This window comes from Amblyomma americanum, chromosome 4 (genome assembly GCF_052857255.1).
Source record: "Amblyomma americanum isolate KBUSLIRL-KWMA chromosome 4, ASM5285725v1, whole genome shotgun sequence".
Classification (NCBI taxonomy): Eukaryota; Metazoa; Arthropoda; class Arachnida; order Ixodida; family Ixodidae; genus Amblyomma; species Amblyomma americanum.
The window spans coordinates 194282116-194301153 of NC_135500.1; the positions used below are offsets into that span (position 1 = coordinate 194282116).

The following is a 19038-nucleotide window of genomic DNA, read 5'->3' on the forward strand; positions in this document are numbered from 1 at the left end:
GTGTGCACGAAAATCAAATCGTAACAGTCAGAGAGGGGAAAGCAAGTCGACGGTTTAGCCCTGTGGTAGTAATCTTGAGCGGTGCGAGCTCCCTTGACAAGTGAATGCCAAACTCTGTCACCGGCCTATGCATAAAGGCGTTCATGCACATCACTGCTATCTTATCTGCACATTGCAAAGCTCCATTTTCCACAAAATGACCGTAGTCTGTCGGTACCGCAGTCTATACATACCATTCTTCTGCTGCCGACGGCGCCTGTACATGGAGAACGCGATAGGTAGATAGAGGAAACACATTTAATCCGACACCAAGCGCGCCTTAAAGACTCCGTTACGAGTATACATAGGCCCCCCCTGAAGGAGCGACGCTCACCTTTGCCTCGCCCCTGAGCCTGGTGATGCCGGAGTCGAGCACCACGGCGTCCATGGTGACGGAGTCGTGGCCCGTGAGCGACACCAGCTTCTCCCGGTCGAAGTAGCGCAGCGAGCGCACGAAGCCCGTGCGCGGGTCCACCACGAAGTCGTTCTCGTTGGAGGCCAGCGAGAAGCTCAGCTCGGCGTTGCGGCCCCGGTCTCCGTCCTCGGCGGTCAGCTTGCCCACGTGCGTGTCCGGCGGCTCGTTCTCGGCCAGCGAGAAGACGAACGTGGCGTTGTCGAAGGCCGGCGCGTTGTCGTTCTCGTCCAGCACGTGCACCAGCAGCGAGACGGCCGACGAGCGCGGCGGCTCGCCGTGGTCGCGCGCCACCACCGTCAGGGCGTACAGGTCGCGCCACTCGCGGTCCAGCGCCTTCTTCACGTACACGGTGCCGTCGGGGAAGACGCCGAAGCGGCCCTCGTCGTTGCCCTCGCGGATGTCGTACGAGACGCGGCCGTTCTCGCCCTGGTCCGCGTCCCAGGCGCGCAGCGAGAAGAACCGCTCGTTGACGCTGGTCAGCTCCAGCAGGGACGTCTCGTACGAGGGCCTCTCGAACGTCGGCGTGTGGTCGTTCACGTCCAGCACCGTCACGAGCAACTTCTGGCGCGACGTGAGGCGCGGCTGGCCCCGGTCGCTGACGGTGAGCTCGAGGGCGAACTCCTTGGCCGCCTGCAGCCGCACGGGTTGCAGTAGCCTCAGCATGCCGCTGCTGTGCTCCACGGAGAACAGCACCGCGGGGCCGGAGGCGAGCGCGTACTCCAGCTCGGCGTTCACTCCGTCGTCGGCGTCGCTGGCGTCCGGCACGTACAGCTCCAGGCCGGGCGGCCAGCTCTCGGGCACGCCGAGGCGCACCAGGGGCTGGCTGAACCGCGGCGCGTTGTCGTTGACGTCGCGCAGGGTCACCGTGACGCTGGTGCGCGCGAAGAACGAGAGCGTGTTGGCGACCACCCCCAGGGTGAGCCTCTGGCTGCGCTCCCGGTCCAGCGGGGCGGCAGTGCTGAGGACGCCCGTGAGCGGGTCCAGCCGGAACCAGCCCAGGGGGTCGCCGTCCACGATGGAGAACCGCGCCCGGTCCACCTGGTCGGAGCGCTCCAGCGACAGGCGGCCCAGCTCGCGGCCCAGGCTGGGCTGGACGCCGTCTTCGTCGATGGCGAAACTGTAGCCCTCGGCCGGAGCGCGGAACCGGAGCGGCGCCGGGCGGCCGGCCTCCCGCACGAAGACCACGACCAGCGCCGTGTCCTGGCCGTCGCTGTCGTGGCTGTTGGGGTGTCGAGCAGCCACCTGCGTCGAGGATAAGCACACCTCTTTAGGGTCAGCACAAGGACAGTTCCCATAGCCCCAAACTCATGTAAGAACACGGCCCGGAAAAAAAAAAGTGAATGAGAGAGAAATAAATAAGCGTGCTCAACACGCGATTCATATTGGCGAATATGCAGGAAATAATACAGCGCTAAATGTCGGTAGAGTCGTATGCGTCTTGGCACATGGTAACGTCTTGGCCGCGATCGGGCTTCTCTGAGCTCTGAACGACTCTGTCGGACATTCGCAAACGAAACTTGCAACATTTGCGAATGCTGTCACGTGGGCACGGTGTACTGACACTGAAAAAAAAAAAGGCCCCTGTGAATAGACTCTTTGTTCTCGGAGCGAGAACAAGCTCAACTACCTCGACTGCATGGATACCCCGCTTGCAGTGAATTGTTGCTGCGCAAAACAATTGAGATCAAAAAGCAAGAAAAAAAGACAAGTGAGAGAGCTCTGAAGCCCATAATATAAGCGTAACGTAAACATAGGATGTCTATGCTGTAGCCGCGCACCACTGAAACGAGGTCACGTCTCCCCTATTTTTACTTTCAGTTATACTGTGCACTTTCATCATTTGCGTGGCCTCATCACTCACTCGTCCCTTGCTCTCACTCTGCGCCAATAGCCTATGATCGGCCATCACAAAACGAGACCATTTCAGTCGCTTGCACGAGGAAACACGCTGTGCCACACACAAGAGCTACGGCGCGCATGCGCAGGCAGCGAGACACATCCGCCCAGCGCGAAATCGAATGCCCTAGAATCCGCTCGGGCGACACGCCCTAGTGTATTGTGTTGCTATACAGCGCCATCTATACGTGGGGTGGTGAACAGCGAACTTTACTTCCACGGTGTATGATAAATAGAAACCACAGGCACACAAGCGCTTGGGCGAATTCATGTACTTATGCGCGCACGTCGGAAACCACGTTGTGCTCTGCGCTGTATAGTGACTAGAGCGCGCGAGTCTCCTTGGCGGCCGCGAGGAGATCGCACGTACTCCCAATAGCGAACAACCGCTTTCTACGAAACCGATTGCACTACAATTCGTTCGAATGGCACGCCTTAATTGAAAGTAGCAAGAATCGTGGGCGCCTAATGAACACAGCGGACCTCACATGCGCACACGGCGCGAGTTCTATGGGCGTCTAATGAATAGCAGCAGTCCCGTGCATACGGGCTCTCTCTCTCTCTCTCCCGCGCACACACGCACCCTTCATGCTCTCGCTCCGCGCAGGGCTTCGCTCTGGGAATAGGAGGAAATGAAAGGAGGGAGGAAGGCTTCCCTCGCCCCTTGTACAAAAGCAGCACGCGTACGGTACACGCATTACGCGCGCACATACAATTACGGCGGCTCGCTCGGGCGCCCAGCGGCGGCGGCGACTACCGCCGCCAACACACCGGTGAGTGACAGGTGTTCATCAGAGACGGCATGTCTCGTGGCTCGGAGCACCCCCCCTCCCCACTGCTCCTCGTCCCGCACAGGAACGACCGAAGCCCGCCGGCGGCATAAACTCAGGTTCGCCGCGTCTGACTCGAGCGAGAACCGGCGCTGCCTGCCTTCGTGCCCCGCTGGTCACGACATTGGCGATGCAAAGCGATCTCATGATTGCCTAAACACGCATTGCCGCCGCCGCCGCAGCGACTGGCGCGGGCTCCTGCCTAAAAGGATGTCTCTAGCCTAGCGCCTTCCCTCCCCCTCCCTCCACCGCCTCCGCCGCCTGTTGCTGCCCTGCGAACCCTGTGTTCTCAGTCTCTCCCCCCTCTACCTCCCGCGCCCCGCATATAGCGACGTAGCTCGGAACACGTGTTTAGGAAACGCGCGCAGGGTGGTGGTGGGGGCGGTGGTTTCTAGCCTTTTTGTCGTTTGTTTTTGGTCCCACGTATCACCTCTCCTTTTTTTTTCTTTTTCTGTATTGGCTTATTTATTGTCTCGCGCAGGCAAATGGCTGGCATGCTGTTTATGGGTCGGCTGGGCGAAAAGAAATGATAAACGGAGGAGTGGCGGGTCGCGGGGGGTATGTATATGCAGCTGGCAACGTGAGCGCCAGAAATGTGCGCCCAGGAAGTAGAACCAATGGTAAAGGCAGGGCTGTAACCTTTATTTTTTTTACTTCTTTGTTTTATCCCCTTTTTCGTTGCCTCTTCCGCTTGTTTTGCTCCCCTTCGCGGTCTTGTAAGTATTGCACCGTTGGTACCTGCAAATGCTCGTGTCCAGCAACCTTCGTGGCAGCATGTTTACAGATAATAATAATAATAATAATAATAATAATAATAATAATAATAATAATAATAATAATAATAATAATAATAATAATAATAATAATAATAATAATAATAATTGGTTTTTGGTGGAAAGGAAATGGCGCAGTATCTGTCTCATATATCGTTGGACACCTGAACCGCGCCGTAAGGGAAGGGATAAAGGAGGGAGTGAAACCAAGTGACCTGTTATATGACCGGCTGCTGCGCATGCTGTGCTGTGCATGCTGCTGTGCATGGCGAGAGCAGTTTCAAGCCCTAGAGCAATATCATCGCCACCATCACCACATATCGATCGACGAATAACCACGTCTGCTGAAGGTCTGAGGCGTCTTCTAACTTTCTGCAACTGTTGCCCTTGAATTCGCGTCAGCGGCAACCCTTGCTTCTCTACGAATGCTTTCAGCCACTGAACAGCTACGTTACACACATTCCAAGTTCCCCCTCCCATTCACCGTTTCCCCAATCTAGCTGGCACTGCTATGGAACCGTCCCTACGAATTTTGTATAACAGCGTATTAAAGTTCTTGAGTAGTTGGCGCAGAGTTAGAACCTCCGCGTCGTGTGAAAGATGATAGCGGTTAGAAACCCTGTGCCGAGAAATTCTCCACCGAAAAAAAAAAATATCAGTGTCGATAGAACTGAGTAGCGAGGCCAAAGGTGCGGCCTGGTCACGGCAACCAGAGCCGACAACGCCCGCACTTTCACCAGAACAGGAGTTGGCCACCCTGCTCACCCGCCGCGGTGGCTCAGTGGTTAGGGCGCTCGGCTACTGATCCGGAGTTCCCGGGTTCAAACCCGACCGCGGCGGCTGCGTTTTTATGGAGGCAAAACGATAAGGCGTCCGTGTGCTGTGCGATGTCAGTGCACGTTAAAGATCCCCGGGTGGTCGAAATTATTCCGGAGCCCTCCACTACGGCACCTCTTTTTCCCTTTCCTCTTTCACTCCCTCCCTTATCCCTTCCCTTACGGCGCGGTTCAGGTGTCCAACGATATATGAGACAGATACTGCGCCATTTCGCTTCCCCCAAAACCAATTATTATTATTATTCATCCTGCTGTAGTACTTGGCCGCCACCTCCTATATATCTGAATACACCAGTTAACCTCCGGCCTTCAGTCCCCAGCTGCTGCGGAGCAACTGACCATGACAGCGGTCAGACCTGTGATGCAGCTGCGAGTACTAAGAATTTCCGGATCAGGAAAGGCCGCCTATAAACAGAGTCCTGTCAAGTGGGGCTGACCTAGCAGTGCTCTTCGAGAAACTAGCGGGTAAGAAATGCGATGTCATAGGGCTTAGCGAGGCTAGGAGGACACATGAAACATATTCAGTGTTAAAGAGCGGGTCGGTACTACGCTGTCGTGGCTGAATGGACCTGATTCCTGGGGACTCCTGATGAATGAGGATATGCCTGGCGCTTTGTCCCGTATCCTTCCTTGTGTTTGCGTGTGTTCGCGCCTGGTACCTGAGATGAATTGTGACCAACTCGCCCAAGAAGACGTTTTTTTTAATATCGAGGAATTTTATAGAATTAATGAGAGGATGGCAGTTTTCGTATAAAGCTTAATAAGAGGCACAGATTGAAGGTTGTGCTGGCTTATGCACCTACATCCAGTCATGATGATGATATAGTCGAAACGGTTCTATGGAGACGTGAAACTGGCATTGAGTAAAGTAAAAAAAGCGGAACACTGTCCTGATGGGTGTCTTCAATGCCAAGATAGGCAAGAAGCAGGCAGGCGGCCATGCAGTGGGTGACGGTGGCATAAGTTCTAGGAATAGCAGCCGGCATTTATTAACAGAGTTCGCGGAACGAAAAATTCACGGGCGATCAATACGGTTGATGCGGAGCGGAATGCGTCAGAATGTAGGCTCGAATTTCCTGCTCACGTGTGTAGACAAACCGCGTTAATTCACACCGGCGTCAAATTAATTTCTTTATCAGCCTGCTGCGGTGGTTCAAATCTCCCGCGGTCCGTGTGATTTGCTCTACGCTCGTCGGATGGCACTTCCTTGCGCTTTCTTGAGTTGTTCATTTTGGAGGAGGTGTCCACGCGTCCGAACTTGGGCTCGCACGTTGCAAGTGCCCGCGTGTTCTTGCGTTTGGACTGACTCGCTAATGAACGAAAATTGATGAGGGCGACTATATCCAAAGCACAGCGCGAGAGGCTCTCACTTTAAAGGCCAACTCCGGAGGTTTTTCGAACACCTTGAGTTTATAAATCACATCACATTCTTTAGAGTCTCCTCGCTGCGGTACAAAAAAAAAAACACTTTTCAAAATACCAAATCTGCCAAGCCTACTCACAGCGCGGTTGAGGTGTCCACCGACCCAGAGAGTCAGTTACATTTGCCACTCAGGGGCTTCACGCACACCGTTGAAACCCGGGGAGTGCGACTATAGAAGTGTTTTCGCGCTGAAAAAGCCGGAGTTGCCCTTTAACACGCGACGAAAAGGGCTGCGCGATGGTCGAGTGGTCTGAAGCAGCGGCAGGCGAAGTAGATCTGTTGGCGCCTGCGGATTTTTTGTAGACGGACCGTACTGTGTCATTCCGAATATGGATAAGATAATTAGAAACTGGAGGGGGACAATTAAGCTCTGCCTTAACGATGTGACGCGATTGAGTTAATAGGTTAATGCCCGTATATGCGGAACTGGTTATTCTCTAGATTCATAGATCCCTGGGAGTCATCATACCGCTCCTGGTCATCATACCGCAGTGGTGCAGCGGTTAACCGATGCGCCTTGTCATGCGATGGCAGGTGCTGTCACCGCCGAGGCTTGTGAGACCATCGCATTCGCACGGGTTCTGCTCGTACCACTGGATCGATCTATAAGACGGGCTTGGATTCGTCTCCGCTATGTTCAACATGTGGTGTGTGCGGGGATATAAACATTATCTTATGTGCTGTCCAGTGTACGACGCGGAAAGGTGTGTGTTGTTCGCTTCCCCCAAGAATACAGGAGCCTCTCACAGTTCCCTTCAGGACATTGTCTACCCGTGCGGAAATCAGTCATGTAGAAAAGAGGCTTCACGCCTTCTTCTAAAGTTCCTCCAGAACTCGGATTTGGACTCCAGATGGTGACAGCAAGAGTTGGCTACTATTCACTATTATGGGTGATTGTGTGTTTAGCGATGTAGCTCAGCCGGGTCCCGGGTATATGCCTGATTTATGGACTTTATTTCACATTTAACTGTCGTTACATTGTACTGGCAGAATCCGAAAGGCTAATCCCGCCTGTAGCTCGCATCAACCTCAACCTCCTATCTCTCCAGGTTACTCTTCCTGAGTAACCTCTCGCGACCAGTCATTAATTTAACTGCCACCTCCCACAGTGGGCAGTTTGGTCACAATCCAATGGGCAGCTTGTGATGACGTCACAAGGTCACGTGACATAAGTGATTTTTCGTGAATTTTTCGCTCACGGCCGACGAAGCCGAATTTTCTGTGACACAGTATACCATTAATGCTGTCGCGTTAAAATACCCGAATAATTGTTCCCATATATCGACAGTAGCAGGAATAATAAGCATGCTAATGATGAAGCCCTGGGTGTGGAAGAATTGCATATACCGTCCGTAACGATAGACGAAGAAAGTCTTACATGGAATGCAAATGGGAAAAGCGGCTGGTGAGTATCAGGTAGCTGCAGATTTCTCAAAGGACAGTGGGGACATTGTGCTTGATACGCAGTGCCTCACGACCTCGAGCGTACCGGAGTCTTGGAAGAACGCTAACATTACCTTAATCCGAAAGAAAGGGGACGTCAGGAACTCGAAAAACTAAGGACCGATGAGCTTACTGTCCGTTGTTTACAAGGTATTCACTAAGGTAATCGCTAATCGAATGAGATCAAACGTAGACTTCAGTCAAGCAAAGGACCAGGCTGGCTTTCGAAAAAGCTACTCGACAGTCGGCCATATTTTCACAGTCGGTCAGGCGATAAATAAAAGCGTAGAATATAACCATTCTCTATAATATAGCCTTCATAGATTGCGAGAAAGCATTTGACTCAGTCGAAATCTCAACATTCATGCAGGTATTGCATAACTAGGGTGTACAACAGGCGTATTTAAGGGTTCTGGAAAATATCTATAGCGATTGCACAGCGACCATAGTCCTTCACAGGGAATGTCATAAAATATCGATGAGGAAGGGTGCCAGGCAACGAGACATGGTCTGTCTGCTGCTATACACCGCGTGTTAACACGAGCGCTGTCCCCGACGGGGCCTTGCGTGTGTGTGTGTGTACTATGGAAAGACATATGCGCGAGCAGCTGTCGCGTTGTAGCTTTTGTACTTCGCGGGTTTTTTAAGCCTGGTAAATAAAGTCATGTCAATGATATCTTTGTGCAAACATTTAAGCTAGGCGTATTTCAAGAACGTCTACAACTTCTGAACTGACACTGTATTCTTGAAGCCAATTAAAAAAATAGCTGATTAGCCTTTACTGATTAATGAAGTTTCCGGAACTAAAATAATTCTGCAGAATAAACCTTGGTTGCTTTCAGCTGGGACATCTGGTATACTGACGCTATCAAGGCTCATGAGCAGCGGTGCAGTGATTCGGTAGATGATGTGTCGATACCTAAGTGATTTGAGAGAAGCCGCTTAGAGACTGCACGTTGAGTCAGATGTCGGCCCTGTATAAAGACGCTCTTTCTAATAACTCAGTCAAAACGTTTCCGTTTGGTTTATTGCAGGAGAATGGAACTTGACCGCCCTGGTTACCCTGGGTGCCTTGTATACACACATGACCTTTGTGGAGGGAAGCCGAAATGCTGTATTGTATGGTACGGTATATTACAGTATGACTTGCTATGGTATGGCATGGCATGGTGCGGTATGGCACGTGGGGTCCCAAGCAGCACAGGTAATGGGCCCAATATTGGACATGTATTGGCAAATGTTGGTTCTACAAAGGACCACGGTGAGGCCACCCTATCCAATATTGGGCCAATTACGTGTGTTGCTTGGGCGTTTAATGTCCCAAAGCTGCACATGGGATATATAAAGGAACCCCGTAGTGGAGGGCACCGTATTAATTTCGACTGCCTGGCAGGTGAGGTTCTTCAACGCGCATATGATATATCGCACAGCACACAGGCGTCTTTCGTATTTCGCCTCCATCGAAATGCGGCCGCCGCGGGGCCGGCATGAATCGCAAAAGAACCTCTCCGTCGCCACCTTGCTGATCAGGGGAATGCCAGCCGGGAAGACCGCATCGACTGCTGCTTAATTCTCGTACCTCATGGAGGGAACAGCCGCAGTACAACACCGTACACGAATGGTTGCTCGCCCCGCGCTTGGCGCCTACACATTTTATTGCCCAGCGAGCGACCGACGAAGCGGAGAAGCGCGCGTTACAGCTGGGCCTGAAAAACTGGTCCTTGGAGCCACGTACGGCTGTGCGTCTGCGCGCCTCCCTCAAGCTCGGAACATTCTCACCTCGCGAACCGAGCTCCTTCTAGCGGACGACTTCGGAGTCCCCCACTTTTGCTTGGACCTACACCTGACATCGACCAATGAAAGGGCGAACAAAAAGTCAGACGACGACGAAACGAGTGTAGAAGCTTCAACTTCAGGCGAGACTTTGGGACTAACAAAAAAACGTGAAAGGTATGGGGAGACTCCAGATGACTGTGAATCTGTACGTAGGGATAGAGAGAGCAGACTGGCTTTTGGTCGGCCCGCGACGGTACAACAAACATCTGCCCCGTCATGGCCACCGACAGTGCGCACTGCTGAGCCAGCAAACCAGTCGCGGCAGCGTGTGCTTGAACAGAGCGCGCGCCGACCGAAGCACGTGCGCTCGAAATTCAATCCTCTCGGCGCCGTAAGCGAGGCCTCCCAGCCACCGCAGCGCAGGAAGGAAGGAAGGAAGGAAGGCCGGCAAACACGCCACGGTGTGTGGAAAGAACGCGGCGCCTCCGTAGTGTAAACATCCCGTACGTGCTCGCTGCTGCCAGACACGCACCGTGTGAGTGTGTGCGCTCGGCACGGCGCTGCTCGTGAGCCAGCGACCTTAAATTCGGCTGACAGTGGACGCGCAGCACTCTCCCTCTCTGTGGACTGAGCACCGCAGCGCCATTATACCGAACTCGGATATATAACGAGTTATGCCCAACATCGAACAACCGCGGGCTCCGCGAACGTTACTCGCGCAAACCGCATTTGTTATAACAAACCAAAAAATGAATACAGTTGATGCCCATTATAGAATTTAAAGGGGTGCCTAAACTGCTTTGTTACGACTTGCTGTTCAGCCTTAGTTTAGGGGATAGCTACCACGTTTCAAGGACAAAAAATTACATTTGTTCGCTATATCCGTTTCTTCGTAACAAGCGGTTTTCGTTATAGCGATGTTTTGCAATATACGTCGAACCTCATAAGTGCGTACGGCGAAACGCGACAGCGCGCGACTGCTTTCGTTCCTCGCAGCGTTTAGCCTCCTCGCGACTCGCTTTGTCAGGAGACGCTGCTGACAGCGTCGCCAACTTTTTGAGAAAAGTGACACACTTCTCGATGTCAGCTAATAAACTATAACTAGTCAGCCTAGGCTCCCTTTCATGCGGAATACGCGCACGAGTAGAGCAGTGTTTAGAAGAAGACGCCATGCTTGACGCCCTGACTAGAGTCACTAAATAAAGACTTAGAGTACCGTCACTGCAGCACGGCGGTAAGCAGGGGCGACCATTTTGTTGTTTATCATTGTTGCCAGATTGCCGCTTCGGCGACCTCGCCGCTAACTTTGGCCCGGCCATTTTGTAAACAACGCTGTTAGCCACCCTGCGCTGCGGCGGGGATCGTAGCCGTACGGCGTGGAGCCGCTCAGATGCAAACGGTACAGCTGTTGCCTTCAGTTTATGCTTTCGTCGTGCGGAACCGGCTGCACTCGCAGCGTCGCAGCACTAGGACTACCACAGTTGCCCGACTGAAAACGCATAAGCCACAAAATGGCAGCCCCCATGAACCGTCGCAGTGTAAACAAATATCACGTGATGCAAACTGACCAATGATCGTGGCGGCGGCACAGAACAATAGGAGAAAAGAGTGCCGGTACTCTAAGTCTTTATTTAGTGACTCTAGCCCTGACCTGGCTCGTTACTCGCGGATTCGACTATATCGAACTATTCGACTTGCAGTTCGTTATAAGCGAGCCTGAAATCGCAGTGTTCGCGCCGCCGATGCGCTACATACACGTCTCGGACCGAGAGAAGGCGGCTATCCCTTCGGGGCCCAAGGACCGGTCTGCACGACGCCGGCAGCGACCAAACGAGAGGAGCAGGGCAGGGGCAAATTACCCGCGTAACGTCGCGTGTAGGCAACTAGTAAATGGCGCTATGCGCTCACGCGTGCGTTGTCCCCGGCAGCTTATCTGCCGAGATTCATGGAGCCTCGTAGTCTGCGCCCGGACAACTGCTAGCCACCCAGCGGCGGCCAGAAATGACGCTCCCCTGCGCTGAATGTTTCAGCGACTCTTCGGGAAAGCTTGCGTCGAGATGAGTATCGGGTGAAACATTCGGATCGAAATGTCTTTCGGTTGAAATCTGAGAAAACGATCGTAACATTATATATATATATATATATATATATATATATATATATATATATATATATATATATATATATATATATATATATATATATATATATATATATATATATATATATATATATATATATATATTAGATATCCAGTCGGTTCAGTGCGGTTTAGTTATACTGAGCGTCCTGGCGTATAAGCAACAGAGACCATCAGACGGAAACAGAGCGCTGTAAATACATGCCCTTTTCTTTTCCTTTTTTCTTTGTTACTAGGAGCAGATCAACCTTGTATGGCAAGATCACAATTCATTTCAAATGCCCGCGTCTTTCAAAGAGTTATAAAAGAATTGGGTACTTTTTCCTTGTGTATTGAAGCTCTTAATGCGAAAATAAATTGCGAATCGCGACTATCTACGCGTGAGGTTTTTGCTTTCACAGAAATTTTCACTGAAAATTGTGTGCTCGTGAAAATGAATGAATTGCTTAAACGACACGCTGTTAAATTCGCTAGTTATGGACATTTGGAAAGCACAGCGCCTTTAGCATGAGCGATGTCCATAAGAAGAACGAAAACAAGTACAGATTCACATGCAGCAGCAATGAAGAATATTAAATGATATTGCATGCATTGAATGAACGCGACTGCAGCCACACTAAAACCCACAGGTAAAGTGGCCTCTTATGTAAAGAAGCCCCATAGGGCCAAGATGCGTCGTCGGTCATGAAATTCGGCCATTGGCTAGAGGAAAGTGAACCAGATCGGAGCCTTCCCATTGGCTGGAGAGAAGTGACGCCGCCGGGTCGGAAATCACGTCACTTCCGGCAAAGGTGTCAACAACTGCTAATGCTATCGCAATACCAACACATAATAAAATTAGGAGTCCCTGTAAATTTTTAGCTGCAATATAAAGAACAAACTTGAGGATATCTCGTATATAAATCATATTCATCACATTATAAACTGCGCAGGTACATTAGAGCGCTAAAGAATCAAAATCTAAACAAAAAAATCTCGCGCATAAAGCGGCTGAACTAGTCCGTCCATCGGGTAATTGCTCCCCGCATTTGTAAAACAGCGGAAGCTGGGAGACAAAGCAGCTTTGCGCAATTATTTCTGGAAGCGCGTACGTATACAGGACCGAATCTTAACGGCACAGGTGGCCACGCGTCCATTATATAATGCACTTCCGCGTGTGCACTCGTTGAGAATGATTTTCGGCCATATTCGGCGCTGACTGTGTACACCCACCGAATACGTGTACCGACCTTTGCTGTCGAGACCGGTGGTCCCCCGCTGGAATCGGCTGAAACGATCACCGCCCAAAACTGGGCTAAGATGCCACCTCATCAACGGAACGAGTTGGTCGGCTAAGCTGCTTACGTCTCCTTTGTTCGCTGCGTGCGTATTCCTATACCGTGCACGCGTGGCCGCTGGGTAATACGGAACGGCCGCGTCGCCTGGGCGCGCGCTGATGTCACGGGAGGGATTATTACCACTGCGATGAACGACTTTCGGCAAGGATGACTGCACTCGATCGAGGGTCCCTCCCTCATTAAAGTTGCTGGCCGACAGAACGGAAGAGTTAGCTGCCGTAACCAGCGCGTTAGGTATGACTGCAAAGGCAAACAACGCGTGTTGTTGCCGGGCTGAGAATGGCTTAGCAAAAATTAAAGAAGCGATTACGAATACAAATGGAATAAAAACATAATCAGAATTGGAATAGAACAGTATTGGACTAGGCTGGTGAGTGAAAGACAATGGAATCAGAACCGGAATAGATTGGGGAGTGAAAGAAAAAAATGTTAGTAGCTCCGAGTCAATGCAGTTGATCGCCCCTTAATTTTTTTTTTTTTACACGAAGAACGTCCTGCTGGGTCGAAACATTGGCCCGCAGTATCTCAAAATAAAAATAAAAAACACAACACTAAGCTGTTACTACGTATGTACTTTAAGTTCGCTTTTCGATTGGTAGGAGGTTCTTTCGGAGGTCAGTAACTAATCGTATGAAAGAGCTGGAACTCTATCCCCTGCGCATATATGTTTGTGCTCAATTCCACCTGGCGTTATCTATTTTTGGAGAGAAAAAAAGGAAAACAAGAAATCACACTGGGGGGGGGGGGGGGGGGGGGGGGGGGGGGGGGAGGGGGAGAGAGAGAAGCAACTTTTTGGTTTTCACTGCCCCTCGCCTGCCATCGCCTTCGTCAATAAACACAGGGCAGCCGGTGGCTTCGTCAAGCGGGGGACATCTCACACGTATGTCATTCGCAGAGGCCAAGGTGTGGTGTGCGCAACGGTATACAGCCTGAGAGGCTGCTTAGCACGGCTAACACAAGGTGCAGGGGGATGCTGTCGGCGCTCTCTCCGGCTGTTTCCTCCACCCCTGCTCTCCCTATTCAGCGTTCACCAGCACTCGCAGCGGGCACACGTATCACCCCCGGTGCTTCCCCCTTTTCAGGATATACCGCCGTGGCCCGAGGCCAAGCAGGCCTCCGCTTCTATCCAAGCTCGCGCAGGCGCCCAACCTCTCGGCGCATAATTGCCTCCTTCTTTGGTCAATTTCGGTCTCTAATAAAGCCCGGATACGAGAACAAACAAAGCACGAGCGGAGAGACAGAATAAGAAGGAAAAAAAAAAAAAGAAAGCAAGACGCTATAAATCTGGTGCTAACGAAAAAGAGAAAAGAATTCCGGCGCGAGATTATAATGTGGAATACGAGCGTAAAGTAAAAGAAAGCTGGGGTATGAAAAGAAGCTGGGGGGAGGGGGCAGCTAACTCAGTGAACGTACGGGTGCGGACGCGCGCGCCTCGTCGTCGTCATCGTCCCCACCATCACTCATCCGGGCCGCAGCCATCCATTAACTTCTTGTCCCCCTGATAAACTTTGTTCTCCTCCGGTTCTCCCAAATTGGAAGTCGCCCTCGGCTCCGTACGCTTCTCCTTCGCCGGCCACACGCGCCCCGTCCTCCGCCTCGAGCTCTTTCGTCTGCGTGGCTCCCCAGCTCAGTTCTCTTTCTGCTCTTAAAGAAGGCAGCCGTTACTTCCTCGACGAATTCAAAGGCGCGCCTTCTTCTCTCGAGAACTACCACCAGCACCGCAGTAGAGGGGACGAGCACGTGCGAGAAGCGGTATGCTGCGCTGTAGGCAGCCCAGCTCTCTCCCTGCTCGGACAATGGATACCTACGGCACCACCCGCACCCGGTTATGGATCATCCTCGACGCGCCTTTCCCGCCAGTTCTTGGAGCGCCGTGTGACCTTCGAGCGAGCAGCACCGAGAGATGGGGGCCGCGGGTTGGGGCGCCGCACCGCAGGAGGGGGGCAGCATGCAACGAGAGCGTGGGCTTGAATCCAGAATGGGGCCCATCAACAACTGCGGCGTCATGCAGATGGGCGCCGGACAATCCGTTTCGCCGCTTCCGCCCAAATAGCATGCGCCGAAGGTCCTGTATACGGCATGCAGGCATGGACTCAGCCGGTTGGCTGCGTTGGTGGCAGCGCCTACTCCCCCTCTTCCTCTGCTTCCTACCTCCTCCTATATTCCTCTTTTCGATTTTGTGTCTTAAAAGTTCTCGCACGCTCCCTTTCTGAGCAGATAAGCGTATGCGAAGGAATGCGAATATCCTCCTGCGATGCGAATCGGCCGACCGATCTTCTTCCCATCGCAGCAACGGCGAGCGCGCAATTGATCTCTGGAACCGATTTGACCTCCACCATGCTCGCCACCGAAATAGAGAAGAGACGCTTACTCGGCGGAACCATCGCGGCAGAAAAGAGGCCGCGAATTGAATGAGCTGATCGAGAGGGGGGTTTATAATGTGACCTAGAATTATTAGGCGCCGCATGTTCGACGGGAGAGAGGGGTAAGAGAGAGGTATAAGCAGAGTGTTGTACGTAGCTTAAGTCCACGTAAATATAATAATAAAAATTGATTTGTGAAGTCATCCTGGAGAAGAAAGACATCCTGCTGCCCGCAACCGAATAGAGCAATAAGTAGTGTAACTAAAACTAAAACTTACGACCGACTTCTGGAGGAGAGAAAGAGCTTCCCGTCCTCTCGAAGCGCGGTAGAGCGCAGTTTATTCCCCCCCCCCCCCCCCTCCCCCCTGGCTTGGATAGTGTTCCTGTATATGCTCCCGCTGCGGGAGCATATACAGGAACGACTGGTGAGCATATACAGGAACACTAGGCTTGGAAAGCCTCATAATGCCCCCTCTAGCTAAAAAAAAGCAACTAAATTCTGGCTACATCTCTGGTCATAGCGACGCTTTCATATGCTATACCCTAACTCTCGAGGTTACCACATGTTCCGTTCATCTTGAGACGTCTGTGGTGCTAGACATGTCTAGTTAGCGCCACACACGACAGGCGTACTGAATGAGTAACGAGCAGATACTGAATAGTGGGGAAGCGATTCACAGGAAGTAAGCGAGCTGGGTGAAAAACGTTGAGATAAGGGTACTTTGGAAGAGGCCGCCGCCCATGCAGCTGATGAGAACAAGGAAAGGTCTCCGTTTCGCAGGCCACAGTGGACATGATAAGGCTGCTTGCTGTGCTAGTTTCCAGGGTTATTATAGGACGTGCGAAATGCACCATTCAATGAGAGAGAATGGGTATCAGGTTAACTGTGTTGACGCAAAATTAGGCCTACTGAACTGACGCAACAGCTGTATACTTCCATTAACGGCTCAGGAAAGGGGGAAAAATAAATATAAAAAAAGCGGGGATCTAAGGCGTCAAACTTCTCGAGAGCTGCGAGCCCGGTTTCTTTTATATATATATATATATATATATATATATATATATATATATATATATATATATATATATATATATATATATATATATATATATATATATATATATATATATATATTTCATTCCTGCTTGCTTAGCTGAGATGCCGAAGGACGGCCTACAGGGCATCTGGAGAAAGAGATCGCGCGTCTGTTTCTAAGGGTTAGGATAGCTGAACAATGCGATAGCATTTTTCACAGTTGTCTATACCTGCCCTGTACAAATGCAGCATAAGCCTTCTTCTGCCGAATCGCTGCAACCGTAGTCTGCCTGCTGATGTTGGCGGATACTTTTACATATTTGATCCATGCCATGTCAAACTGACGATATCATTGGATCACGGAGTAGTCTGCTTATTGTTGTCTGCCGCGACAGAAACCATGAGTTGATCTCGTGAAAGATTGCTTTTTCTTCACTTTCATACGCTTCGGTTCGCTTGAAAGAGCGTGTGAAGGTTTCGAAACAGCAAAGTTGCTTCTCTGAACGGTTTGATCCTTTTTGTATCTAACAAACCCAGCGAGTCTGACATACTTGAAGATGATCAAGTGATTGTTAATGAAGGATGATGTTAAAGGAATAAATAAGATGGCTGCCAACCTCAGATACTGCCAGGTGTTGGTTAGCGGAAATAAAATGGATAGGGTAGGGAAAAAAAGGCAGGGTATGATAGAGGAGGAGGGCAAGTCGGGAAAGGCGGAAACTATTTACAACCTACCTACTACAAGTAAACACACACATGCAAGTGAACAATACAAGGACTGCGCGCGTAACAAAGCTTCAATCTCAGTCTGGAACTTGTTTCTCGACCATTGGGAGCTCCCACAAAGCAGCAACTGTGCACATGCAGGAGCCCTAATCCTCTCCCGAAAAGCGGCACCCGCCTTGAGGGAGAGCGCACCGCTGGAAGCTACAACACGCTAATGCAGCAGTTGCCTCGGGTGCCGCCATCCAACGCAGCATACCTGACTTCACGCTGAAATTCCGTCATAAACATTCATACCGAGGCTGACAGGTGCGCGGCAATCAACGTCAGAGCCGTCCGCTTCGACACAAAGGAATGTCGCGCGAGTCCGCCGTCACTCCGCTGGGCCCCCTTGCACAGGAATGAAAGAGGAGGGCGGGACGATGCGACGGCGGGGACTCCCTCCCGTGCCGGCCCTTGCAACGGGCCGTTTCTTATTGGGCCAAGTGGTCAGCGCTGTCTATCGGCACGACTCGCCAGCCACTGCAGCTGCGCGGAGACAAGCGCTAGGTTCGACAGACTGGCCGCAAGAATGCGTCCGCGGGTCCACAAACACGACGTCCGCAGAGAGAAAGAAGAGAAAAAACAAAACACGAAGCTTGAAAAGGCGGCCAGAACGGACAAGGGGCCGTCCCGAGACAGCAAGGAGCTGTAGTTGCAGGACACACTGTAGAAAGAGCCATCGGTGCTGGACGAACAAAGAGAGGCTGCTGCTGCGAACAAGGAGTGGCGGGCACGGAAGGTTTGGGGGGGGGGGGGGGGGGGGGGGCGCAGTTGGAAGAGGCCTGAGGAGGGGCTACGTCCCGAAACTCTTCCTCGAAACTGGTTCATTGCGTGAAACAGTCGGAGACAGCGCCGAGGCTACTGTCAGCAGAGCAAAACTGGGAGCCTTGACAGCGTTCGACGAGAGGTGTCACGAAGAGAAGAGTCACTGTGTGGAGAGAAAAAAAACAACCGCACTACTATCCTCCGCTGCCGCCGGCTCTTGAGAGAGCGGGGGCCCGGCTGCAGCAGCAGCAGCAGCATGAGATGCCATGCAGCAAATCCCGCAGCCTTTTCGTTCTGGCGTGCCAGAGTGCCGAGCAAAAGTCCGGAGAGGAGGAAGAGAAGAAGGATCGGGAGAAGGGAGGCCGTCACAAACTCGTTTCTGCAAGAGGGAGAGGGTGATGGGCGACTGGTCTTCAGAAGGCGTGCAGAGGGGGAGAATGCCGAGCGGCGGCGCGCTTCTTGATCTTTACGACGTTTCTCGGGCAGGGCCAATGAAGCCGACCCTATCAGCGTAGCGGCGGTGGCCCGATAGCGATCGGAACATCGGGGACATGGGCCCGGCGCGCACACGCACCGGTGTCATGCTCATGCATTGCATTTGCCACCAGCACAAGAGGGGGCAAGAATAATAACAAGAAGGGCGCGCGCAAGCGAGGCATGTTCCGCCGGCAGGAGGCGATAGCGACCATTGTTGCGCGCTTGCCGCCGCCTCGTCTTTGGCCGCTGGCAGCAGCAGAAGCGGTGGCGGCGGTCGCTGGTCAACAACCCGCGGGCCGCCGCCGCCGCTGCTCGGGATTAGGAGGCCCGGCACACGGACCGGTCGTCCCACCCCTCCTCTTTCAGGGTCCTTCCCGTCGCGCCGCCGCTCGGCGCGCGGATTAGCCCGCTCTCATGACAACCCCGCCACGTCACCAGTGTGCGCGCCGCGGCCCGTTTATTGCGCCTCCTCGATTATACGCGCCCGTCTTCTGCTTCGGCAGCAGCGCAAGAATCGTCCCCATCCTCCTCTCCGGCAGCCGCCGCCGTCGTGGTAATTAACTCCACTGGTCATGCACCCCACGGCGGGCCGAGCAGCGCTCGTCCGCCGGCGACGACGACGGGCGATGCATGCACACACGCTCGCAGCAGTGCGCTGCTCCTCATGTCCGTGCAGGGCGCGTGAGTGACTCCGATAGGGAAGGCCGCCGCTACCGTCTTGCGC

General features: G+C 52.4%; 1 protein-coding gene across 1 annotated transcript in view; it reads right to left on the reverse strand.

Annotated features, from left to right (window-relative positions):
• LOC144128941 (cadherin-related tumor suppressor-like) overlaps positions 1-19038 on the reverse strand; it is an 86911-nt gene that overhangs the window by 52327 nt on the left and 15546 nt on the right. The window contains 1 exon segment of the mRNA XM_077662764.1: positions 374-1696. Within this exon segment, the coding sequence (XP_077518890.1) occupies positions 374-1696 (1323 nt within the window).